This window comes from Eptesicus fuscus, chromosome 13, assembly GCF_027574615.1.
Source record: "Eptesicus fuscus isolate TK198812 chromosome 13, DD_ASM_mEF_20220401, whole genome shotgun sequence".
Classification (NCBI taxonomy): domain Eukaryota; kingdom Metazoa; phylum Chordata; class Mammalia; order Chiroptera; family Vespertilionidae; genus Eptesicus; species Eptesicus fuscus.
This window is the reverse complement of record NC_072485.1, coordinates 65418407-65443007: the sequence shown is the minus strand read 5'-3', so window position 1 is coordinate 65443007 and position 24601 is coordinate 65418407. Positions and strand designations below refer to the sequence as shown.

At 43.9% G+C, this 24601-nt stretch overlaps 2 protein-coding genes across 8 annotated transcripts in view; one reads left to right on the top strand and one right to left on the bottom strand.

Annotated features, from left to right (window-relative positions):
* The first annotated feature begins 2080 nt into the window (after positions 1–2080).
* The window catches only part of ZDHHC5 (zinc finger DHHC-type palmitoyltransferase 5), a 23927-nt gene continuing 1406 nt past the window's right edge, over positions 2081–24601 (top strand). Inside the window, exons 1-11 of one of the 5 annotated variants that reach the window (XM_008159326.3) lie at positions 2081–2271; positions 5394–6571; positions 14011–14120; positions 18470–18627; positions 19793–19965; positions 20118–20220; positions 20867–20958; positions 21391–21523; positions 22221–22344; positions 22757–22869; positions 23323–24182. In XM_008159326.3, coding sequence (XP_008157548.1) covers positions 6468–6571; positions 14011–14120; positions 18470–18627; positions 19793–19965; positions 20118–20220; positions 20867–20958; positions 21391–21523; positions 22221–22344; positions 22757–22869; positions 23323–24182 — 1970 coding nt within the window. In that variant the 5' untranslated portion in view covers positions 2081–2271; positions 5394–6467. Of the gene's footprint in view, positions 2272–2366; positions 2493–5393; positions 6572–13054; positions 13271–14010; positions 14121–18469; positions 18628–19792; positions 19966–20117; positions 20221–20866; positions 20959–21390; positions 21524–22220; positions 22345–22756; positions 22870–23322; positions 24183–24601 lie in introns of those variants that run through there. The other 4 variants (XM_054725191.1, XM_008159327.3, XM_054725192.1 and 1 more) reach the window with 4 other exon arrangements.
* MED19 (mediator complex subunit 19) overlaps positions 24181–24601 on the bottom strand; it is a 9352-nt gene continuing 8931 nt past the window's right edge. Inside the window, exon 5 of one of the 3 annotated variants that reach the window (XM_054725194.1) lies at positions 24181–24351. In XM_054725194.1, the coding sequence (XP_054581169.1) occupies positions 24268–24351 (84 nt within the window). In that variant the 3' untranslated portion in view covers positions 24181–24267. The remainder of the gene's footprint in view (positions 24352–24601) is intronic. The other 2 variants (XR_008557939.1, XR_008557940.1) reach the window with 2 other exon arrangements.

The window sequence follows — 24601 nt, the reverse complement described above, 5'->3', positions numbered from 1 at the left end:
AATACTTTTCAGAAATGGCTGGCAGTTTAAACCTTATGTTCTATTAAACAACCTTTCCAGGAAATAAGTTGCATGCTCCTAGGGAAAACTGGACAAGAAATTGGAATCTCCAAACCTTGGGATAGTAATTATGCCACTGTTAGTGCTCATCCAGATAAGAGTTTGGCATCCAGTAGTCAGTGTCCCAGGGGAATTTAGAATGTGTGGTTGGACGGTGGAAGATCGAATTTTTATTTCCAGTTAGCACTGTAGAGACAAGATTCAAAACAATTTACAGGTTGCAAGGAAAAGAGAGATGCTTAACCTATGAATTTGGGGAAATGAGAAGTCTTAAAATCCAAGAAAAATATGCAATAGAAAAAAATGAAATTGATTTCTTCCTAAGGAAACAAATCAACCTGACAGAAAAGCCTCTATAAATAAAAAAATATGCTACCCAGTAATAACTTTACTTCCATAAGGTCAAAAGAATTTTGAAGATACAATTAAAAAATATTTTTATTGATTTCAGAGAGGAAGAGAGAGAGAGAAACATCACTGATGAGAGAGAACCATTGATTGGCAGCTTCCTGCACGCCCCCCCACTGGGGATTGAGCCCGCAACCTGGGCATGTGCCCCTGACCGGAATGGAACCCGGGACCTTTCAGTCCGCAGGTCCCACGGAGCTAAACTGGCCAGGGTGATACAGCTTTTTAATACACACTGTCACTGAAAGGAGAACCCTCCGAAGTGTGTGGCAATCAAAGATGGGTTGGAGCCCTTAGCAAGAATAAACTAGAACTGGAGGTATATGCCATGTTAGGTAAGGAACTAGACCAGATCCCAGAAAACAGAAGGTAGACCTTTCTCCTCCTTGCTACCTAGTGCTGAAGTGTAAAACCACGGTTAAACCAGCAACATTTGAGACAAACTCAAGGGCAGACCGCAAGATTTAGAATTACACTTTATAGATGAGGACCGTTGGCTTCAGAAGTGGCTGGTGGGGCACTTTTGTTTTTAAAGATCGTTATGTAATAACGAGAGCGGCTTTCGGAAGAGAAATGGCCTCGAACTAACTGAGGAGAGAACACTTGGCCTTACAGCAACGCGAGGCTAATTAAGGCAAAGTGTGGCGCAGGTTTTCTAGGGAACTTTTTCCTTCCAGCGAGGTTGGGGACGCGGCGCCCGCTCCTCGTGTTGCAGGGAGAAACTAGGGTAATTAAACGGAGTCAAGAGCAGGCTCGCACTCGGGGGGCTGCCGCCGCCTCCAACGGCGCGCACTCCAAGCGCCTCCTTCCTCTTCATGCCCGGCGTCTGGCTGGAGCTTCGCCCCTGACGGACTCTTCTAGTCCCGGCGTCCCCCGCCAAACGGGACCTGCAGCCCTAGACCATTCCATTCTCCTGGGATTCTGCTGATACCGGGAAACTCGCTGGACCGAGAACTGCTTCATCAAGATTGTTTTAAATAAAGTTTTCGCCTTTAAAAAAAAAAAGGTGAGGGGGCGGGAAGAGGAGGGCTATTTAGTCGCGAAAAGTTTGGCCAATGAACGAAGGTGCTCAAGCAGGAAGACGGCGGGGCCTCTATAGGTGACTGGCTATACTAGACGCCTGTCTGGACTGTACCAACGTACGTGGAGGGGGGGTTGGCAAACTCCAGAAGGTAGCTGCTTGCTTTGGAGTTCTTCCAGTGCACACGTATAACTACTTTTACTCCCGAAGATTCCTTCTTGGATACAGTAGGAAGGGAAAGTAGGACACAGGGAAAGGGAACACTCGACCGGCTACTTCCCCATTTCCGACTCCTGCGCAGGACGCCACCCCCCTTTTCCCAGTCGTCCGCGGGACCCGACGGCCTTGCGCGCGCGTCCTCGTTGTCTTGCGTGCGTACGGCGCTGTGCTGCTGCAGCCAATCAGACCGCGAGGTCGCTGCGGTCGCCGCGGTTCGCGCGCACGGCCTGGAGAGGGGTGGGGGTGGGGCTATGGGTGAATGGGAGAGTGAGCGGGGGCGGGCGCGGCGGCTAGAGCCGCATGAATGAGAGAAACGTGCCCGGCGCGAGACGTCGCGCGCGCCCGGGACAGGGAGCCAATGGGAACGCTGGGAGGGTTCGAGCCTGGGCAGTGAGGGCAACGGCCGCGCGCCGGCTCGGAGACGAGCGTCACCGTGCGGGAGCGCGCGTAGCAGGGCGGGCGTGGAGCGTGCGGGGGCCGCGCGCTGCCTCTCAGAGGCCGGACGGCACTGCCGAGAGGCGGCCGCGATAACGACGGCAGCGGTGACGGGAACCGTGCCGGGGGTGAGTACCAGGGACACCGGCCCCTGCGGAACCGGAAGTGCGGGGCCAGTGAGGTGGGAGGGGAGAGTGACCTCTAGGGAAGGGGGACCTGGAAGGGGGAGGTGGTTTGAGGCCCCACTGCTCCTCCGGGCCGGGTCATCCAACTGCGGCGGGACCCGTGGGCCCCGGAAACGGACGACGAGCAGAGGCCGGGGATCCACGGCCTCTCGGGCTCAGAACGGGTTAGTGCCGGCCGCTCGGTTCTACCTCGGGACCCCGGTCCCCCTTGGCGCCTGGTGCCCAGCCGCCGCCCCTTCCGCCCCCGGCCCTGCGCTGCTGGGCTCTGCAGTCTCCCGCAGCCCCAGTGGGCCCTGCCCAGTGAATTCTGTCTTCTCGGTCTCAGTCAGCTCTGCCCCATACAGTGGTTCTCCTAGCTCGCCTTCTGAGTGGGGACTGGGTGCTGTTCCCCTTTTACCTCCCTCCGTTTCAGGTCCCTCGCTCCACTCTGCTGATACTTATTTTGGCTCAATCCTCATCCTGTTACCTGTTCTCTCCCTCTCTGTCCGCTTCCTCACTCCCACCGGCCGGTGCTTCATGCTTTTAGTACTTTGTACTTAATACAAGCGGAGCTCGGATGTATTTGCTAATATTTTACCAATAGGAATCTATCTCTTTGTGGGACAGGAAGTGGAAGATGTTTTATCCACTTGCCTGAATGAAAACACTTAAATGAGAAGTAAGCAAGTGACCTAAAGTTATGAAAGGTATAAGATCAGACATGTGTTATATTGTAGTGTAGACCCTTTTTCTGTCTTGGATTTTTCACTTCCTGATTAATGTTTTCTTGTCTAGGTTGATCTTCTATCCGCATTTCTATCCTTTTATCCCAGTATCCCTCTGTACTGTATCAAGTCTCTTCAGAATGCTGATTATCACCCATTCTTCAAAACCCACCTAATGCTTACAAGAATTATATACCCGTGTACTTTGCTACCTTGGTATATAATGATAACACCCATGTTAAACTTCTGCTTGACTCTTCAGCTCTCTTGCCATGTGGATTATTCCATGAGACCTTGATTACTTTGTATTCAGATTTACTATGTTGTACTGTTACATCTCTTTGTTTCAACAAACAATACTTGTGTTTTACTGGTACTGTTCATATCCATTCACCCTTTAAGAAGGTCCTTTTATTAAACCTTTATTAGAGCCTTCAAGCACATATTCTCTAGTTTATTTCATATATACATATTCCATTCCATAAATTACTCTGCCTGTGTCATACACATGCTTGTACACCTCATACTGGTATGGATCCAGACTACTGGCTCTGATGAAACACACTCATCTTATCCTTACTACCCACATCCTTCTGCTAAGACTTGGTATGTCTTTATTATACCCAATAAATTCTTAGGTTATGTCTTGTCCATTGTAATGTATATCCCCCAAACATCTTAGATGTTTCTCAGTATAATATTCCCAAACTTGCATGGTCTTTTATGATCCTGCATTACTGTGGCATTATTAACCCAAGTTACTTTTTTTCCTGTTAGGAAATATAATCTGGAATACTAATGCTGTCTAAATTATAGTCTGTTCTAGTTAAAATATAAGCAGTACAATTTTCCATTTTTCTCCAATCTTCAGAGTTTTGAGGGGAAAGCTTAATAGTATTGTCTGCAAGTCAAGAATTTGCTTTTCATTGTTAACAAAGTTTTAGGCCTACATTCAGAAGGTTGGGATTTGATTATTTTAGGAAACTGAGAATTAAATAGTCATAAAATTAGGGGCTAGCGAGGATTTAAATTTTTTAGGATGTTAACACTTTTTTTTTTTACTATCTGGGTGTTCACTTCTAATATTGCTGTTTGGCCCTCTAAAACACTGTTTTTTAAAGAGAGAGACAATGCATCTTTTTTGAAGAAGGGCTCCTTTGCCTTCCATGCCACAGGTAAGAGAGGAAGTGATAAATTCCAGGGCACATTTGTATTTCATTTGAATCTTCTGATACTTTGATCTCTGCCTTGGTATTAAGGGAAATCCTAGATCACTTGGGTGTGATAAAACTTTTATTTTTAAATTTTAACAAGTTAAATGTTTGGTTTGCAGATTTCGGTCGTCATCACTGGGCAGGTAGTATAGTGGATGAGAAAGAGATAGAAAGGGTTTGGGTTGGCAAAGGGGCATGTGAACTCTCGTGGCTCTGGACTTGACTGCTCAAGTGATTCAGTGGAATAGCCTCAGGCATTCTCTAGCCTTCAATTTTACGGGGTGGGATAAGGGATTCTGTCACTGATAATGTGAGTTAAGTGCATTGAGATCACTAGATGAAAAGCACCCTATAAAATCCAAAATGCTTGTGTTATTTTGCTACTACCATCAACAGAATTAATTGTTACTTTTAATCATATTGAGGAAGGTGGGGCTCAGTTGACTTCCTAATAGGCCAATGTAGGAATAAAAAAACTATTGAATTGGGAAAAAAGGACCAGCCCCTAGGGTTGACTCAGTTTCCTAAAGAGAGCATCTCACCTTTCAGTGCAAGCACATTTCCCATTCAGGTCCTTTCATGTGTTACTCTAGAAGACCAAATATTCAGCTTCTACCTCTTCAGGGTTATAACTAAAAAGGCATAGAGGGATATGAGAGAGAGAGAGAGAGAGAGAGAGAGAGAGAGAGAGAGAGAGAGAGAGAGAGAAAGGAAATGAGACTTACTGCCCTAGTTTTGAGGTTATTTTTTTCTCTTTTCATCTTAGCAAGAAATATTCCTTGTCCAAGGAGAAATCTCTTGTCTAGGACTGCCCATCACTGCTGGCCTTTTGTTTGTTTTTAGATTTTGATATTTGTTACTGACTATTTGTGTCAGGTACGATGGCCCCCTTACAAGAACTAGTTCTTTGATGACCTTAGGCCAGGTGAAGCCATGTTCTTCTCTTTCTAATATGAACAGCATTTAGAAGAGTGAAGAATTCACTCTTCCAAATGTAAGAGCCCATCATACACATAAGTGAAGTGGAAACTAATCTTTCTTTCAAAAGGCACTTTTAAACAGTGCTCTATGGGGTTTGAGCCTTGATGATCTTAAGAAATGCCCTGAAAGAATTTCTTTGATAAAGATATTTGTTTTTGTTTTCCAGGTGAGGCACTGTAACCCAGTTGAACTCTGCATTCAGACAGCCCAAGATTGAAGACAAAAGAGCAGACACACTAACCTGGAAACAGGGACCTCTTTGGAACTTTGCTTTCATTCACAGTAATCTTTAAAAAGTATCGAGTGGAATTGATTTTTGTTTTCCATCTTAATTTTGCTTATTGGGAAGAACATGGCCTCAGGGATTTTATGTTTCCCTTTAGTTTTGCATGAACTCTCTAGGAAACGGAGCCCTAAAACGGCTTGAGAATAACAACAAGAGATTGAAGACAGACACGCTCTTTCTCTGTTTTCCGTCCCTCTTCAAAGAAAAGGATTTACAACTCAGTCTTGTAACAGCTGCTGCCCAGCTTTAGCCATCAAGAGAAAAGAAATAAAATTAAACCACCATTGCCATACTACAAGCCCTGAAGTCAAGGTGTGGGAGTGGTGACATTGAGAAAACTGCCTAAAAGAGATAAGGACTACAGTAAAAACAGTTTCTCTTTAAAGCTGAAAATCCCAGTTTCCTTCTTGGATTAAAATAGAAGCACAGTGCACACCTCTGGGTGAAGCTCACATTTTGTGGAAGTGTGGTAGTCGTGGAGGTACTACAGTATCTCTTCCGAAGAATTTTTCCTTGTCCGAAGTGTTCTGCCCTACCCTGATACTCCCCTTCTTTCCTTTTGAAGACTTATCTCCATCCATGAGCTATTCCTTGATCTGTCTGACTGTCTGTGTTCTCTACCTGCAACCATTTGCATGTGTACAGCCTCTTGTTTGTCTCCAGTTTTTAAATTGTACAAGTTGTGTTTCTTAGTCTCCTTCTGCCTCGTGCTGGGGAGGTGGTTATTCATTATTTGGAATCACCTTTCCCCCTCCCATATGCTCTCCTTCATTTGAGATCTTTTGACCTTTGGTTTTATTTGGGAGGGGGAAGGGTGATAATTTAAAATTTTCTCTTTCCCTGGTGTCCTGTGCTCTTATCTTCGGTGTTGCCCTCATCCCATTTTCTTGTCTGTTCTGCCGTTGTGTGGGCCTGGGCTATGCGGCAGGGCAGATCTCCCATCAGACCTCCAACATGCCCGCAGAGTCTGGAAAGAGATTCAAACCCAGCAAGTATGTTCCGGTCTCAGCAGCCGCCATCTTCTTAGTGGGAGCTACGACCCTCTTCTTTGCCTTTACGTGAGTTTTCTCCCAGCAATAGTATTTGGGGGGCACTCCATGGGAGGTGATGGGCTAGCTTTTCTCTTGAGTTTTGCTTTCAAAGCCGAGCGACTGGGTGTTGGATGTCTGATAGAGGTAAATCTGAATCCCAGAAACATGGTATATATTTTACTCCATTGAATCCTCTACCTTCCCCTGCCTCCCTTCCTCTGGAATCACAGATGTTCATATTTTCCTACCCAGCTCCATCATTAGATGATCCTGAACTAGGAAGGAAGTGGGAGGAAACCACCAGAGAGGCTTGAAGCAGCTTAAGCAATCAGCCACTGGCAGTGGCTTTTCCCCTGGTTATTTGAAGCTTAAATTTAAGATTATGGGAACAGAGTACTGGAGAATTCCAGAATTGATTTAGAAGATATACCATTGAGAGAGTTTTAGCTTTTAGTGTTACTTAAGGAGTGAAGGCCAATGGGAAGTGAATGCAAATTTTATTTAGGAGAGTCCTAGAAGACTTATATTAGTTCCTGCTGAAGGGAATGGCAGCAATTCTTCCATTCCCTTGTTGTGTTAGGAAATGCAGTTGGTATTAAAAGATTTCCCACTTAGGATATTCAGACTTTGTTCGTTGGCTTGTTATTGGAGGAGACTGATTTATTCTTCCCCTTTTCCCCAGTATTTTAACTGTCAACCACACGGGAAACATCTTTGCTGTTACCTGTTTATAATTAACATGGACCAGCCTTCTGAGCCTTAAACTGTTGAGACATTGAGTGGTGTTCTAGTTGTAGCTCTTGGAACAATCTGAGCATGGTAGATATTTCTGGGGAGTTCACTTTGCTGTAGTTCAGGCTTAAACCTAATTGTGAGGTGCTATTTAGAGCAATGGGAGGTTGCTGGGAAGAGGACAATGAAGTGGAGAGGAATAAAACAGTTCGGACTCATTGAAGGATGAATGAAGCAGGAATTGTTGGCAATTACTATTATGGGAAGATATAGCTAACAGGAATTAAATCTGAGAAAGGAGGGAGGGAAACCTCCCAAATTGAGCTTATGCCAGAAGGAATTCTAAAAAATATGGGTCAGCAAAGTAATAGTGATGTTTTCTATTTAGTTATTTCTTTTTGGTAATCCTCATCTGAGGCTATCTTTCCATTGATTTTTAGAGAGAGTAGAAGGGAGGGGGAGAGACAGAGGGAGAGATACATCATCGATTGATTCCCTCCTGCATGGCCCTGACCGGGCCAGGAATCGAGCCAGCAACCTAGGTACATGCCCTTGGCTGGAATTGAACCCGGGACCCTTCAGTCCACAGGCCAACACTCTATCCACTGAGCCAAACTGGCTAGGGCTCTTAGTTTTTTGATAAGGGAAAGCTCTATTGCCTAAGGTACAAGCACCATCCTATTTCTCGCCTCTTTCTCTAATGAGTAGAAGTCATAGTTTCCTTGCCCCCAGCTCTCCAGCCTGAACTTACCTGTGGAATCCTTCAGGGATCTAGAGCAGCCCTGCTCTTCTCTGTTCTTTATAATCTTTGTCTCAACATGTTCAGTGTTCTGCCCTTCTTCATGCATTGACTGCCAATAAGGAGGAGGGAATTTTAGTGTCATCCTTATTTTGGTTTCTGTTCTTATGGGTAGGTAGAAGCAACATTTTAACCATGGGACAATTATATGGGATCTTAGTATCCTTGTAGCCCTTGTGGCGCTGTGTCAGGAGGGATATTATACAAGACCACTTTGACACCCTCAGACCTTAATTGGGGAGGTTCTATCTTCCTTCAAGGGGCAAAGCTTTGGGGGAAGTTGGAAATTCAGGGTACTAAATGGTTTCTCTCTTTCAACCCATTTGTTCTTGAGCAGAATCCTTGCTCTTAATTTGCTAATCTGGAAACATTGAAGTGCTTGGCTGGTTATACCAGTTTTGCCACAGATTGTTGTCTTGACATAGACATTTTCTCAACTGATAGTTGAAGCTATTTAACCTACTTTTCCATTCCCTGGTGCCAGAAAAGTAGAGGCCCTCCTTATTCTATGGTCTCTTAGCCTGAGGAAAAAGAATTTTGGAGGACAATATTGACTCTCTTTGGAATTACTGCCTCTAATCCAGAATTCGAAGACGTAAGTCCTAGTGTGAGTCCCCCCCTGGCACTTTCCTCAGGACCAACTTCTGGGTTCTTTTCCTCCCTAGAGTCTCCTCGCCCATCTGTGGAGACATAAACACCCTGAACCTCTGAAATTCTCATCTCTTCCTCTCCATCTAACCATAACAGTTCCTCTACAAGCATACATCTGGACTAAGGTGCCATTGATCTCAAAAACTGTTCTCCCTCATATCTTATCCCTTTTGAAGTTCAAGTCCTTGGAGAATCCTCTGTTTAAAACTGTATACAACCTAAAAAATAATTTATGGTTTCAAGTAGAGAGACAAGAGGAAGGCTCTCTTTGAACCTGCTCCTATTTGGGGCCCTAAATCTGTAACTACTCTGTCATCCTCCTGTTCTCTTCCCTAGGCTACAACTATCTTTTCAACCATTTGTACAAGCCCCAGGTGAGAATTACTTTGGGACCTAGAGGACTGGGAGTAGGAGAAAAAGTCCCTTTCAGCTGGCAGATGTAATTAGTGGAAGCATATAGGCTTCAACCAATTAGATGTAGTTAGTATACCTGCCAAATAGGGAAAGCTATGAGCAGAAATTATCAGTTGGGCTTGATCATCAAAAAATGGTGATCTTCTTTCCCAGAGAAGCTTGACTAGAACAGTTCAGGTCTTCCTCCTAGAAGCCTAATCCCCGTCATTCACTCCATTTTTTCAGTACTAAAACTAAGCAGGTGAGTTATTGGGGATCATGTCTTAATTCTTTCCTCTTTTTACTGCTTGGGAAAGAGAGTGTCTGCTAAAGTAACCCTCCTCCTTCTAATTAGGCATTAGACTCTGCATTTAAGATAATGTGCCTGAATCCTCATCTGTCTTTGCTAAGCCTCCTTTTGTGATTGGCAAAGGGGCAGTGCTAGGTAAAAGGAATGCACACTTTTAGGGGGTCAGGAGACAGATTTTGGCAAAGACTGTTAAACTTTGTGGACCTGTTTCTTCCTCTGTATAATGAGGAAGTTGACCTAGAGCAGTTATTTAAACACCATGACCTTTTTCAAATGAGATCTTATTTGGAACCCCAGTACATAAAACATAAGGGTAGAGCTGTCTGGTTCAGCTGAGGCTGATGCATAGAGGCCCAGCTACTTGGTGCATACTCTTTGTCTTCCTGAGGAGCCTTGAGACCTTTTTAGGGCTCCTAGCAGTGGTCTTTGAAATAAATCACTGAATTGTATCCTCTAAAGTCTCCTCGAACTGTGAGTAAAGTCAACCAGTGTCTCATTTTGTTTACTTTTTTTTTTTTTTTAAATATTTTATTGATTTTTTACAGAGAGGAAAGGAGAGGGATAGAGAGCTAGAAACATCGATGAGAGAGAAACATCGATTCAGCTGCCTCTTGCACACTCCCTACTGGGGATGTGCCCACAACCAAGGTACATGCCCTTGACCGGAATCGAACCTGGGACCTTTCAGTCCGCAGGCCGACGCTCTATCCACTGAGCCAAACCGGTTAGGGCTCATTTTGTTTACTTTTAAGGTCGGTAGGGTGGGCATGGGGGCACATCTCTGCTGCAGGCGGTCCTCTTCAGGAAAGATAAAAAAGTCTGGGTTGTGCAGAAATCTGTGGTCTTTCCAGTGTCCCATCCATAGAGAGCTTTCTTCCTTTCAGTTTCTACCTCTGGCCCCTCCCAACCCTTTTACCGCAGAGTTGGGCAACTGGAGTGACTCTCCCTCTGTTTTTTTCTTTTTTTCATGACTGTGGAGGTGCTAGCACCTGATTTGAGTGGGAGCAGTCTCGTGATTTAGGGCATTAATTGAGCAATGGTTGTTCCTTTTCCTTCCCACGTTTTTTTCCTCATCCAGGAGTAAATGTCCAGGTCCTGTGTCTTGCACTGAGCTGCTTGAAAGTCTGAGTAACACACACACCATAAATGAAGTGTTTTAAGGGGAACTTACCCACCTATAAGAGAAGAAATTGTTTTCCTTTGGAATCTTGATCCCCAAGGGGCAGGAAGTGGAGTATTCATTTCAACCTTTCCTCATTAACAAGGAACACTACTCATACATTCAAACTATGTGCTAGGCATGGATGGAATGCATAGACCTGTTCTTTAGGAGGGTAGTGCCTATGTTTCAGGTGTTCTTGAATGTCCAGTACCTCAGAATGGGGAAGTGGAATGAAGGATGAAGGTGGAGCTGGAATGATAATTGATGATGGTTGTAATAGTAGTGTGTGTGTGTGTGTGTGTGTGTGTATCTTTTAGCCAGTGAATGCCCAGTATTAAGCCATCTGGTTTAAAAAGAATTCTAGGATCTTTTCAAACTTTGTCCCATTCTCATATTTGTATTATGTAGTTGAAGTAATGAACTTGGAGAGTTTTCTGTGGATTACCTTAGGTTACCTAGCAAAATATTGATTGAGAGAGAATTAAAATCAAAGCTTCTTGACTCCTACTTTTTTTTTTGTACTAGGAATTGAACCATTTATAATAGGAAGTGTGAGAGATGGCTACGCAACAGATTTTTCAAGAGTGTAGGTATTGAAACCTACTCTCCTCATTTTATTTGGCTCGAAAACAGGAGGGCTGAATGGGTGGGCAGAAGAACCTGTTCTTTCTGGGTTGGTATAGGACTGGGAGTTTCATCAGTGAGTCAGTCAGCCAGCCTTCTGGGCTGCGGCCACTCCCTGTGCTTTGGAGCACTGTGATTATTGCTATAGGCTGAGGACGAGCCCCAACAACTCCTCTCAGCTTAGCCCTCATTTCCTTCCATCAAAGGCAACAGATTCAGACAGACTACTTGGAGTGGTCACCTAGGACCTGACAGAATACTATAGCAACAACAGCCCTCTCCCTGAGCTAAACAGAATGGGATATGGCAGGACCAGGCACTGCTCACACATGCCTCTCCTTGGTAGGGTGCTCTCTGAGCTAGAGTGTTTAGGTTGGAAGCAGTAGGTCCCTGATTTGCATCTAGGAGCAAATACTGCCTCTGCACTTATTTGTATCATTTCTAGAAACTGCCAACTCTGGGGCAGGCTTTATTTTGGCAACAGATCCTAGAACTTGATTCTAGGTTTTCACACTTTGACTGGGATAGGTTGATATCAGGAAGGTTGTAGAGGTAAAGTTCATTATCCCAGAGTTTGAAATGTAGAAACTGAAGAAAGAATGGGGTCAGAAAGGCTGACATTTGGGCCTGCGAAGTAGCTGCTGTCTCATTGTCATTTACCTTGGTTTCCCTCAAGAACAGAAATACCCCCCCTTTTTTTTTTTCAGAAGCTCAAGAGGCCGCCACAGTAGCCATAATGGCCAATTCTAGGAATGAGACTTAAATCATGGTACCTCAGTGTTCTAAGGATTTAATTTCTTTTCCCTTCTAATTATCTTCCCAGGCTGTAGGAGTCAAGTGAGTCACCCTTTCTCCTCTTCCCCAGGCGGAAATTAAAGTGACAGCTAAGTACTAGGGAGGGGCTCTGACCTGGATGACTGGTTTTCAGTTTCTCTCCCTCCCTTCCAAGGAGCTAGGAACTCAGGCTTTAGGTGGGGCTGTGTAAGGACTCTTCCTTCTTGCTTATAGTTCACCCCAAAACCTGCCAAAGTAGGGGGACATCTTTTCTGAACCAAAGAAACCCCAGAGGAAGACGCTTCCATAGGAGACTGATAATAAACCCAGAACTGTGATGAGAGATCTGTTTTTTCCTTGAAATCAGTGCCTTTATTCTACCTTCATTATCTTCCAGTTTTGATCCATCAGAAGCTAAGAGTTAATTGATATTTACTACCTAAAAAACCTTGCACATAATATTTACTTAAAAATTTTTTTTAATGGAATTTGAATAAATAGATGTTGGTGGTCAAGACTTTTAGATGCTTTGTGACAATCACCTTTGTCTCTTACCGTTAGTTTATTTATATATCATTATGGAGTTCAATTCCTATGAACTATCTTGAATCACTGCTCAGGGCTGTGCTTTTTGTTTTGGTAGAGACACATCACAACAGAATCCAGGACTGCTGTGGATGAATTCTCCAGACTCATGCTGTCATGTTCTCTTGGCCCTTGCTTCCTTCAATGAACTCTTCCTTTCCTTCTGAGTGGTCTAGATAAAGGGGACAAAGACAGATGCTGTCCTAATTCTGGAGATTAAGTTCTCAGCCACAAAGCAGATTAGGGTATTTAGCCACTGTCTTGTAATGGGAAGTTTTTCCTGAGCTGAGACAGGAGAGAGGGTCTTTGATATTACTGACAGAGCAAGCAGCACATCTGTGTTCTGAAACTTCCAGCTCCCAGAATATCATCAGAGAAAGGAAGAGCACCTGCAGCATTCCTACTAGACTCACATCCCAACAGAAACTGAGTGTAATCCTGGACTGGGGCACTTTTTTTTTTTTTTTTTGTAATCCAAGAAAAGTTACCTCATGCATATTTCTTGATTTGGACCTTGTGAAATACTGGATATATTTAACCAGCTTCTTTTACCTATAGGATTTAGGGTGGCTTGGTCTGGTATCTTCTCTTTTATTTTTATTTTTTTTAAAGCGTTATTGATTTTAGAGGGAGAGAGAAACATCCTTTGGTTGCCTTCTGTATGCACCTTGACCGGGGATTGAACTCGAAACCTAGGTATGTGCCCTGTCCTAGAATCGAACCCATAACCTTTCGGTTCATGGGATGACACTCCAGCTAAGCTACTCAGCCAGGCCTGGAATCTTTTCTTTAATCCCCACTCTTCTGCTTCATTTATAGACCTCAAGAAGTCTAGTTTTGTGCCATTCATATCTAGGTATTATTATATTTTCCCTTTTTTCACCTTGAAAACTAGTTTCTAGTTGAATAAAACTCTCAGGAATATCTGACGCAGTGAAGAAATGTCAGGCAGTTGAGAGCGGTACAAAGCCAGAGGGAGTGGAAGCCAGAGAGGCAGGTGGTATCTCATGCTTTGGGCCAATGTACAGGTCACTGGGGCATGGCTGGGATTCAGAAGCCTCAAGGCTGCTACAGAGAAGGAAGTGTAGTTGGTATCAGTGTAGTTGGTACATACTCAGTCCCTAACTCTTGTGCCCTTTTAAAAAGGAGATAAGAGCAGATTCTAAAACCTTGGAAAGATCCACCAGGGAAGAAAGAATCTGAAGAACACAGACCTTTAGTGCAAGGGGTTATGGTAGGAAAGAGTGTCCTGTACCTTGATCTAAAATGAGCATTTCTTTGGGAAACTAGACACATTTGTTGGGAAGAAGACAATAATTTGAGACAGCAAAGGTGAACTACACAAGATTTAAATATAAGTATGGGGGCTGAATCTTTATATGGTTGGTGTACAAAGTGTTAGAAGCAGCCCCTCATTTTCTTTCTTATCTATGCAGCTGTCCAGGACTAAGCCTCTATGTGTCCATCTACAATGCGATTGTTTTTCTCTTTGTGCTGGCTAACTTCAGCATGGCCACCTTCATGGACCCAGGGATTTTCCCTCGAGGTAAGATTTTCCTCTTTTGTGGAAGCTCCTTATTACCTTTGAAAAAATAATGATTTTGGACATATACATTGAGTGATAAGGTTTTGGGATACTTTTATAGTCTAATGATGAAAAGCAGGTCAGGGCCTTTAGTACTACTATATGTCATAACTTCTAACAATGTGATTCACTTTGAATCAACTCTTTGTTTTTCAGTTATCTGTTCAGCAGAAATATATTTTGAACATACCGGTTGGGCGGTATTGCTAGGCAGAATACTATCCAGTATGAATTAGGCAGTTATAACAGTGTGGTGCAAACTGTAATGGAGGCATGAACAAGATTCTGTGAGACCATAGAAAAGTGTGCTAATATGTGCCCAGATAAACTGCGAAATGCTGCCAATGATAGGTAGGAAAGACTTTACCAAGTAGAGGATGGAAAGGAAGGACATTCTAGGCAGAAGCTTGTAGCCATGAAATGCTGAACTCAGTGGGGTGGAAGGTAGAGAGCATGGTATGGCCAAAAGGGGCAAAAGAGAAACCCAGAGCCAAATTGTGGAAGACTTTATATGCTAAATCAAATAGATTTTCTTCCTTTAATTGGAAGAAGCACAGGACCAGATTTCATTTACAAATATAATTCTTGTAAGAACGTACAGATACCATTTGGGAGGCTATTGGGATAATGCAAACCAGATGAAAAATCTGGTTTGCATTATCCCAATAGCCTGGATAGGGATTTACAGATTTTTCAGAAGAAGACTCAACAGAACGTCTCACGACCAGTGGCTTACTGGGGAAGAGTGAGAGGGTAAAGGAATTGTCTAGGGTAGTTCCTAGGTTCCTAACTTGGGAGATAAGTTTGATGCTAATTTTTGTAAACCAAGATACATGTTACAGGAATGTTGAACAAGTTTGGAGGGAAGACAGCATCTCAGAATGTTGAATTGGAGATATTTATGAGTCATTTAAGTAGAGTTAACATGTGCGCAATTGAGTAGTCAGACTCTCCAAGTCTTTAGCCATGTGGTATTTGAAGCAATAGGAGTAAGATTGTTTAGAGAAAGTAGAATGAGATTAGATAAAAACTAAGATCATACCTGACCAGCACTGACATTGTAATGAGGAGTAGAGCAGAAGGAGGAGTAATTGAAGAGGGATTGAGCAAGAAAAGTTAGTGCCCTGGCCCGTTGGGCTCAGTGGATAGAGTGTCTGCCTGCAGACTGAAAGGTCCCAGGTTCGATTCCGGTCAAGGGTGCATGCCTAAGTTTCAGGCTCAATCCCCAGTAGGGGGCGTGCAGGAGGCAGCCGATCAATGATTCTCTCATCATTGATGTTTCTATCTCTCTCTCCCTCTTCCTTTCCTCTCTGAAATCAATAAAAAATATATATTAAAAAAAAAAAAGTTAGTAGGAGGAGAAACTGGACAAAGTGGGAACTAAGGGAAGTTCATGAAGTAGCTGATGGTTATTAGAAAGTAGATCCAGTAGTATCGAAATTCTAAATTATCCATTATTTTGGTAACTAAGAAATTAGTGATCTGGCTTGCCTGGTGTGGCTCAGTGGTTGAGCACTTACCTATGAATCAGGAGGTCACGGTTCGATTCCTGGTTAGGGTACGTGCTTGGGTTGCGGGCTCAATTCCCAGTAGGGAGTGTACAGGAGGAAGCCCATCAGTGATTCTCTCTCATCATTGATGTTTCTATTGCTCTCTCCCTCTCCCTTTCTCTCTGAAATCAGTAAAAATATTAAAAAAAAGAAATTAGTGATCTGAATAAGAACAGTTTAAATAGTGTATTTACGTATGTATATGGGAGAAATATAGTTAAATTACCAAAATTGTAATCATTGGGAAGGCAGTTAATAGGAAATGAGGAAGAGTCAATGAGTATTAAGATTATTCTCTCGCCCTGACCGATTTGGCTCAGTGGATAGAGTGTCGCGACGCCTGCGGACTCAAGGGTCCCGGGTTCGATTCTGGTCGAGGACATGTATGTTGGTTGCGGGCACACATTCCCCTTCATCCCCCTTGGGGGATGTGCAGGAGGCAGCTGATCGATGTTTCTCTCTCATCGATGTTTCTAACTCTCTATCCCTCCCCCTTCCTCTCTGTAAAAAATCAATAAAATATATTTAAAAAAAAAAGATTCTCTCAAGAAATGAAGCAAAGAAGGCAAAAGATAAATATCTTATGGAAGGGGGAAGATTTTTTTTTTTATGATACAGAAAGAAAACTTTTAGCATGTTGGTAGGCTGAGGAGCCAGAACCAGAGAAGAGAGAGAAGCTGAAATGACAGAAAGGGGATAATTGAAGAATTAGGAAGGAGATGCTTTCCCATACACATGGGAAAAGGGTTTTGCATACAGAAGCAGTAAGCTGTTTCTGAGACAGGAGGTGAGAGTAAGAACTGTCATTGGTAGAATAAGAAGTAGAAAGAAAGACACTGATGAAGACACCTACTTTTTCTCTCAAATGTGAAGTTATCTTGTAAGAGTGAGACAAGTGGGATTGGGATAGCAACTTTGGTGACGTGAAGTTTTTCTGAAATTCATTGTGTTCAAAAAAGCTGTGTTACTGTGCTTCATTTGTAACTTGTGTTTCAAATATCAGATGAATGAAAGGAACTTTAAGTTCCTAAAAACAAGTAGGTCTATTTTAATGAGCTTTTAGTGTTCTTTTGTCGTTTATCTATTCCAGTGATTTCCAACCAGTGTGCCGCAAGAATTTTTAAAACATGACTATTTAGTCGGGCACTTACTTCTTTTCTAGATTGTCAAATGAAAAAAATGACACCCAACACAACAGTAGCCATCTGGTGTGAATAAATCAAATGTATAGCTTTTATTTTGTCACATCAGCAAAAAGTATATATTTTTTTGGTGTACCAAAGAATTTTAGTAATTAGTTTATGTGTGCCATGAGATAAAAAAGGTTGAAAGTCGCTGATCTATATGGAAGACATTATGGTCATTAGGGGTGATTTTTTTTTTAAAAGGTCCTTGCTTTCAAATAGAAGGGAAGATAGGAAAGATATTTGTATGAATAGGTATACTGCGTTATCCTATATAATGAAAGCCTAATATGCTAAGTGTATGGTCGTCCAGTCGTCTGTTCAATCAAAGCGTAATATGCTAATGGTATGCTAAGGCTGCTCAACTGCTTGCTATGATGTGCACTGACCACCAGGAGGCAGATGCTCCAACCAGTAGGTTAGCTTGCTGCTGGCGTCTGGCCAATTGGGACTGAGCAAGATGGGCCAGACAGGCCCTGGAGCCCTCCCGTGGTCCCTCCCAGGCTAGCCAACCTCCTGCCCTGGCCCCGATCATGCACCAGTGGGGTCCCTCGGCCTGGCCTGCACCCTCTTGCAATCCAGGCTGAGTGACCCCCTCTCCCAAGTGCATGAATTTCATGCACCGGGCCTCTAGTTACGTTATAAGAGTAATCAAATAACTATACAGTACTTTAAAAAAATAAAGAACTCACTTCTGATAGATGATGGTGTGGAAGGATCAGAGATTTCAAAATAAATAGCATTAAACATTTTTTAAATATAAACATTTTAATAGTGTATGTTCATTATATAGAAAGTATAAACAAGACAAGTATCACCTATAATTTCAAAGCTCAGAGATAACTAGTTTACATATTTGTAGTATGTAAACTGGGAATATCAGTGTACCCATATTATAGCCACCTGAGTCATATTTTTTCTCTCGCTTTAAAAAAAATATGTATTATTGATTTCAGAGAGAAAGGGAAAGGGAGAGAGAGATAGAAACATCCATGATGAGAGAGAATCATTGATTGGCTGCCTTCTGCACACCCCATACTGGGGAATGAGCCCGCAACCTGGGCATGTGCCCTGACCTGGAATTGAACCACGACCTTCTGGTTCTGAGCCATGCCAGCCGGGTGAGTCATATTCTCTTGAACCTCATATCCCAGTGCAGAATAAATTGCTTCTTCAACTGTGTTCCAATAATGTTGTATAAAGAGCTGGTCTCACAGTATTAGTTCCTAGTTCCTAGTCTCTCCCCCATTAGTCTGAATTCCTTGAAGGCAGAGGCCATATTTTTTTTTAAAAATATATTTTATTGATTTTTTTTTACAGAGAGGAAGGGAGAGGGATAGAGATCTAGAAACATTGACCAGCTGCCTCCTGCACACCCCCTACTGGGGATGTGCCCGCAACCAATGTACATGCCCTTGACCGGAATCGAACCTGGGACCTTTCAGTCCGCAGACCAACGCTCTATCCACTGAGCCAAACCGGTTTCAGCCAGAGGCCATATTTTAAATATCACTGCATCCCTTAGTGCTTGGTAGAGTTCTGGCCCAGTTGTTTTTTCATTGACTTTCCTCTGCAGCTGAGGAGGATGAAGACAAGGAAGATGACTTCCGAGCTCCCCTTTACAAAACAGTGGAAATCAAGGGCATCCAAGTGCGCATGAAATGGTGTGCCACCTGCCGATTCTACCGTCCTCCTCGATGTTCCCACTGCAGTGTCTGTGACAATTGTGTGGAGGTAAGAACCCTGAGTGGGGTATCACTTGATGCTTAACCCAAGTGGTCGTCTTCTGACTCATAGAGTAAGGATCGAATCCTGTGCATGAAATATAGTCCTGGCTAACTATGTGGGCAGTGTGTACATGAGAGGTAGAGCGCAAATATTCTGTTACAGGAGGGATCCCAAGTTTTCCCAGCACCAGGATTCATGGCTCTAGCCTTCCTTCCCTTGGCTTATCTTTCTGGTTACCTGTCTTGGCTTTGTGTTATCTCTTGCGTCTACATCATACTGTTGCATTCAATTTTTAGTTATATTTTTCTTCCTGTGTTCCTTTTATTTTTCTTAAGGTTTTGTGTTTTTTGGGGGTTTGTGTAGAGAGAGGAAAGGAGAGGGACAGACAGAACCATCCATGTGAGAGTGGAACACAGGTCAGCTGCCTCCTTCATGCCCCTTCCCAGGGATGGAGCCCACAACTTGGGCATGTGCCCTGACTGGGAATTGAACTGGCAACCTTTCCATGCCCAGGATGGTACACAACCAACTGAGTCATACTGGCCAGGGCCCTTACTTTTTTTTTTTTTTTAATATATTTTATTGGTTTTTCACAGAGAGGAAGGGAGAGGGATAGAGAGCCAGAAACATCGATGAGAGAGAAACATCGACCAGCTGCCTCCTGCACGCCCCCTACCGGGGATGTGCCCGCAACCAAGGTACATGCCCTCGACCGGAATCGAACCTGGGACCTTTCAGTCCGCAGGCCGACGCTCTATCCACTGAGCCACACCAGTCTCGGCGGGGCCCTTACTTTTATTTTTGACTCCCCCCCCCCCCCCGTTTTTACTTAGCTGTAAGCATTTTCCTTCCAAGCCTCTTTTCTCAAGAATCTTGATGTTTTTGCAAAGCCTCTGAAATTCTTCCATTTCAGAGTTCCTTGGTCACATAGGATAAACTTTTGAGAGGCAACTTTGGTTTTTGATCATCAACCTTTACAAAGTCTTCCTTAGAGACTGGTAGAGCAAGATAAACTACTTGATCCTGTTTTCTGTTTTAATTGTGCAACTAAATAACATGATCGTAGATAAAAACAACAGTTAAGTTCTGCCATTTGTTTTGTCTTCTTGACTGAAAAGTGATCTAGTGCCGTGGTCCAAGGATGCCTCTCATTCTCTCTTTTTGCCCCTAGGAATTTGATCATCACTGCCCCTGGGTGAACAACTGTATTGGTCGCCGGAACTACCGTTATTTCTTCCTCTTCCTCCTTTCCCTGACAGCGCACATTATGGGTGTGTTTGGCTTTGGCCTCCTTTACGTCCTCTACCACATGGAGGAACTCTCAGGGGTCCGCACGGCTGTCACGTATCCTTCAAGGCTTGGGTTGTGGGAATGGGCGGGGGAAGAGTGAGGAATGTTGAATCCTGTGGTAGTAAGGCTCAAGGGAAGATGGCTACAGTACGGGCCGGAGAAGATGAGATCATGTTGCTCTGCTCTCCTTGACTGTTTGGCTTCAGGATGGCAGTGATGTGTGTGGCTGGCTTATTCTTCATCCCTGTAGCTGGCCTCACGGGATTTCATGTGGTGCTGGTGGCTAGGGGACGCACAACCAATGAACAGGTACAGGAATAAGTGATGGGAGACCTCTGCAGAGCAGGGCTTGTCTTTTAGTCCTGAGATTAGTGTTTAGCCTGTGCTTCCACACATGGATACCTAAATAATATATTTTTTGCCCCGCCACCTAAATATGTTTTACGAGGCGGTGTCCAATTTCCTCATGCAAGCATGAGAATAGAGGCCATCTCTAGTTAACATTTTCAGAATGCCCACTTATACTAGACAATTTGGGCTCCAAGCTTAGAGAAGCTTAATAAAAGACCTGTGCCAGCCCTCAAGAAGCTTATAGTGCTGCTTAAAGCCAGTTATTTTTGTGCATAATTAACCTTGCTTGCTTGCTGTTTTGTATATTATCTTAGTTTTCAATATTCAGAGAGGTATTTATCCCCATTTTACCTGAGGAAACTGAATTTGAGGGTGAGAGCTATGGTGAGGAAGACCTAGGATTTGAACTGAGGACACTTACCCCAGATTTGCCATTCTTAGCTATCACAGGTAGAAGTTGGTTGATGGCAGGATTGTGTTTTATTCTTTTTTTTTAATCTCCCAGATAGTGGGTATATGATAATTTGTCATTGGTTTGTGTTTTGGTCTTGGGAAGTCAGGGACCCATTGCTTGACTGCTCCGGCCCTTTTTCCCTCCCTCTAGGTTACGGGTAAATTCCGGGGAGGTGTGAACCCCTTCACCAATGGCTGCTGTAACAATGTCAGCCGTGTACTCTGCAGTTCCCCAGCACCCAGGTACATCTATATCTATCCCTTTGGTCTGCTGTTTACCCTTCATTATAACTTTTGTCTCCTTTGGGCTGCTTCTGGTGCCAGGTCTGCTGGGAGACTGCCGTTAGGAAGGGTTCTCTTAGAATGGGAAGTACCTACCATGGGAAAGACATGCCATCCTTTAGTGGACACTATGAGTTCAGTTGATACTCGTCAGGTATTATGGATACTTTCCTCTGAGAGTTGAGATTTACTCCAGAGTGCCCTGAGCTAGCTATCTGCCCAAAGGCCTAGTCTTATTGCAGTCATGGAATCAAAGAAATCTGTTCAATGCTGATATTTTCATTGGCCTGGTTGGACTGTTCATTGTGTATAAATGCTTTACACAATGTAGGCAATCAGTAGATACATTTGAATGAATGAATGAATGAAATCCTTTTTACTCTTAAAACTCAGGTATTTGGGGAGACCAAAGAAAGAGAAGACCATTGTAATCAGACCTCCCTTCCTTCGACCAGAAGTGTCAGATGGGCAGATAACTGTGAAGATTATGGACAATGGCATCCAGGGAGAGCTGAGGAGAACTAAGGTGAGGAATTCAGGGGAGCAAAACTAGGTACTTGGAAGCTCTCACTCTGGGAAAGAAATGGAAACATACTTTTAGTTTACATCTCTCATAGTATTTATCACTTTCTGTCTTGTGTTAAAATTACTTATATATCTTTTCTCCATTAGATTGTGATTTACTGACATTATAAATTGAGTCCATTCATTTCCATGTCTTCATAGGATTTAACATAGCAACTTGCAGGTGGCTGGAACTCAAGTAGTAGTTATGATTAAAATGAACAAAGCCCTGGCCAGTGAGCTCAATGGTTAGAGTGCCAGCCTGCGCTCAAATGGTCATGGGTTCAATGCCTGGTCAAGGGCACACACCTGGGTTGCAGATTCGATCCCACGTGGGGGAGGCAACCAGTTGATGTGTCTCGCTCACAGTGATGTCTCTCTCTCTCCTGCCCTTCTACCCTCTTTAACAGTCAATGGAAAAATAACCTCAAATGAGGATTAACAAAAAAAACCAACCCACAAATAAATGGCAGGATGAAACCCTTGTTGAAAACTTTTTTTAATTCAGTACCATTCTCAAACTGACTCTTGTCCCTTGTCTTCCAGTCCCAGTTTAGAAATATATAATTGACTCTCCAACACTCCTGTGTTACCAGTTTAATACTTGTGAGTTGCCTAATGCCCAGTTCTCCAAATCTGATTTTCCCTCCTTTATCCAGTCTAAAGGAAGCCTGGAGATTACAGAGAGCCAGTCTGCAGATGCTGAACCTCCACCTCCTCCTAAGCCAGACCTGAGCCGTTATACAGGGCTACGAACACACCTCAACCTGGCTACTAATGAGGGTAAGGGCAGCAGCAGGAGTGAGAAGGTGACTGAATTGTAGAGCACATACAGGCAAGGACTAGGAGATAATGCTTTTGTTGTAGCTGAGAACACCCAATAGGTGGCACTTGAGCCACTACTTTGAACAGCTGGGGGAAAGGGGATACCACTTAGCTAATGGCAGTGAATTAGAAATTAGATGTTTGTGGGGGGAACTGTTAGCATTAGACAGAGAGCATCCTAGTCCTGTTTGGTGTATTCACTCTAAGATCTGAGCTAATAGGAGTCTTTAGTCTTGATTTCAACAAAATCATGTTCCCTTGGCTGAGTATACCTATTCCTACCTTGTTCTCTCCTGTACCTTAAGGAACTCTAGCCAGGTTAAGAGAATAGCTTGTAAAGTGGTTCTCCTGGGCCTTTTTTTCCCCACAGACAGCAGCCTGTTGAGCAAGGACAGCCCTCCCACACCTACCATGTACAAGTATCGGCCAGGCTACAGTAGCAGCAGCACATCAGCCGCCATGCCTCACTCTTCCAGCGCCAAGGTACTGGGTTCTCCCTAAGCAGTAGGGTTGTAAATATGCCACTTGTTCTGGGAAAAAGATTGGGAGAAGGGAAAGAAGAGGCAGAGGGAAGAAAAGAAAATCAAAGGCATTTTACTAATTGTTGGTGTTAGGGGGATTGAATCTCCTTGATTTTACTTCATTAAAGGGGGGCAAGGAAGTAAAATAGATAAAAGCACTGATTGTCATACCTAAGTTCAAAACCCATCACGAGCAAGTTACTTAACCTAAGTTTTATTTTTTGCACCTTAAAATGTGGTATTATTTGTACTAACTCATAGATTTGCTTTAGGGATTAAACAAGATAATGCATACAAATGTTCTAAACATTGCTGGCATATAACAGGCCATTTTTGAGGGACACCTTGGGCTCTGGGACTTGGCATCTGTCACATGAGGAGCAGCACTAAGAGCCTGCTTTATTTTCTCCCCCAGTTGAGTCGTGGTGACAGCTTGAAGGAGCCAAACTCAATTGCAGAGAGCAGCCGCCATCCCAGCTACCGGTCAGAACCCAGCTTGGAGCCAGAGAGCTTCCGCTCTCCCACTTTTGGCAAAAGCTTTCACTTCGATCCACTGTCCAGTGGTTCACGCTCCTCCAGCCTCAAGTCAGCCCAGGGCACAGGCTTTGAGCTGGGCCAGTTGCAGTCCATCCGTTCAGAGGGCACAACCTCCACCTCCTATAAGAGCCTGGTCAATCAGACACGCAATGGAAGCTTATCTTATGACAGCCTGCTCACTCCTTCCGACAGCCCTGATTTCGAGTCAGTGCAGGCAGGGCCTGAGCCAGACACACCTTTAGGCTACACCTCTCCCTTCCTGTCAGCCCGGCTGGCTCAGCAGCGGGAAGCTGAGAGGCACCCACATTTGGTGCCAACTGGCCCAGCACACCGAGAGCCCTCACCAGTCCGGTACGACAATCTGTCGCGCCATATTGTGGCCTCCCTCCAGGAACGAGAGAAGCTGCTACGCCAGTCACCCCCACTCCCAGGTCGAGAGGAAGAACCAGGCTTGGGGGACTCAGGCATTCAGTCGACACCAGGCTCAGGCCATGCCCCTCGTACTAGTTCCTCCTCAGATGATTCGAAGCGGTCACCCTTGGGCAAGACTCCATTGGGACGCCCAGCTGTGCCCCGATTTGGCAAGCCAGATGGACTAAGGGGCCGGGGACTAGGGTCCCCTGAATCAGGCCCAACTGCTCCATACCTGGGCCGATCCATGTCTTATAGCAGCCAAAAAACTCCACCTGGTGTCTCTGAGACTGAAGAAGTGGCCTTGCAGCCGTTACTGACACCCAAGTAAGTATTAGTCCATCCTGGCCTTCAGCGAACTTATAATTAGCATCCTGCCCTGCAGAAGGTATCAGGACTGCCCTTGTATGTTCTAGTGCAAATGGACCCAGGGTTGTCCTGCTTGTGGATAGCTCTTCATTTTCATTCTCACTCCAGCTGCCTTCATGGGCCATTCCTGTTAAGAGACTGAAGTTTAATACTTTTTCTTAATCCTGTCCTAAACATTAATTTATTTGAGTGTAAATATACAAGATAGCTGCTATTTGAGAGAATAAATAGGAGATAGGGAATCAGACTTGTTTCAAGCAGTGCAATAAAACAAAAGGGAATGTTTAGGTGTAAAGTATATATTTACTAAGTACAAATCATTTAATTAAAAGTTATTCATCATACTAAAAAAAGTATGTATGGAGAAAAGTACATCA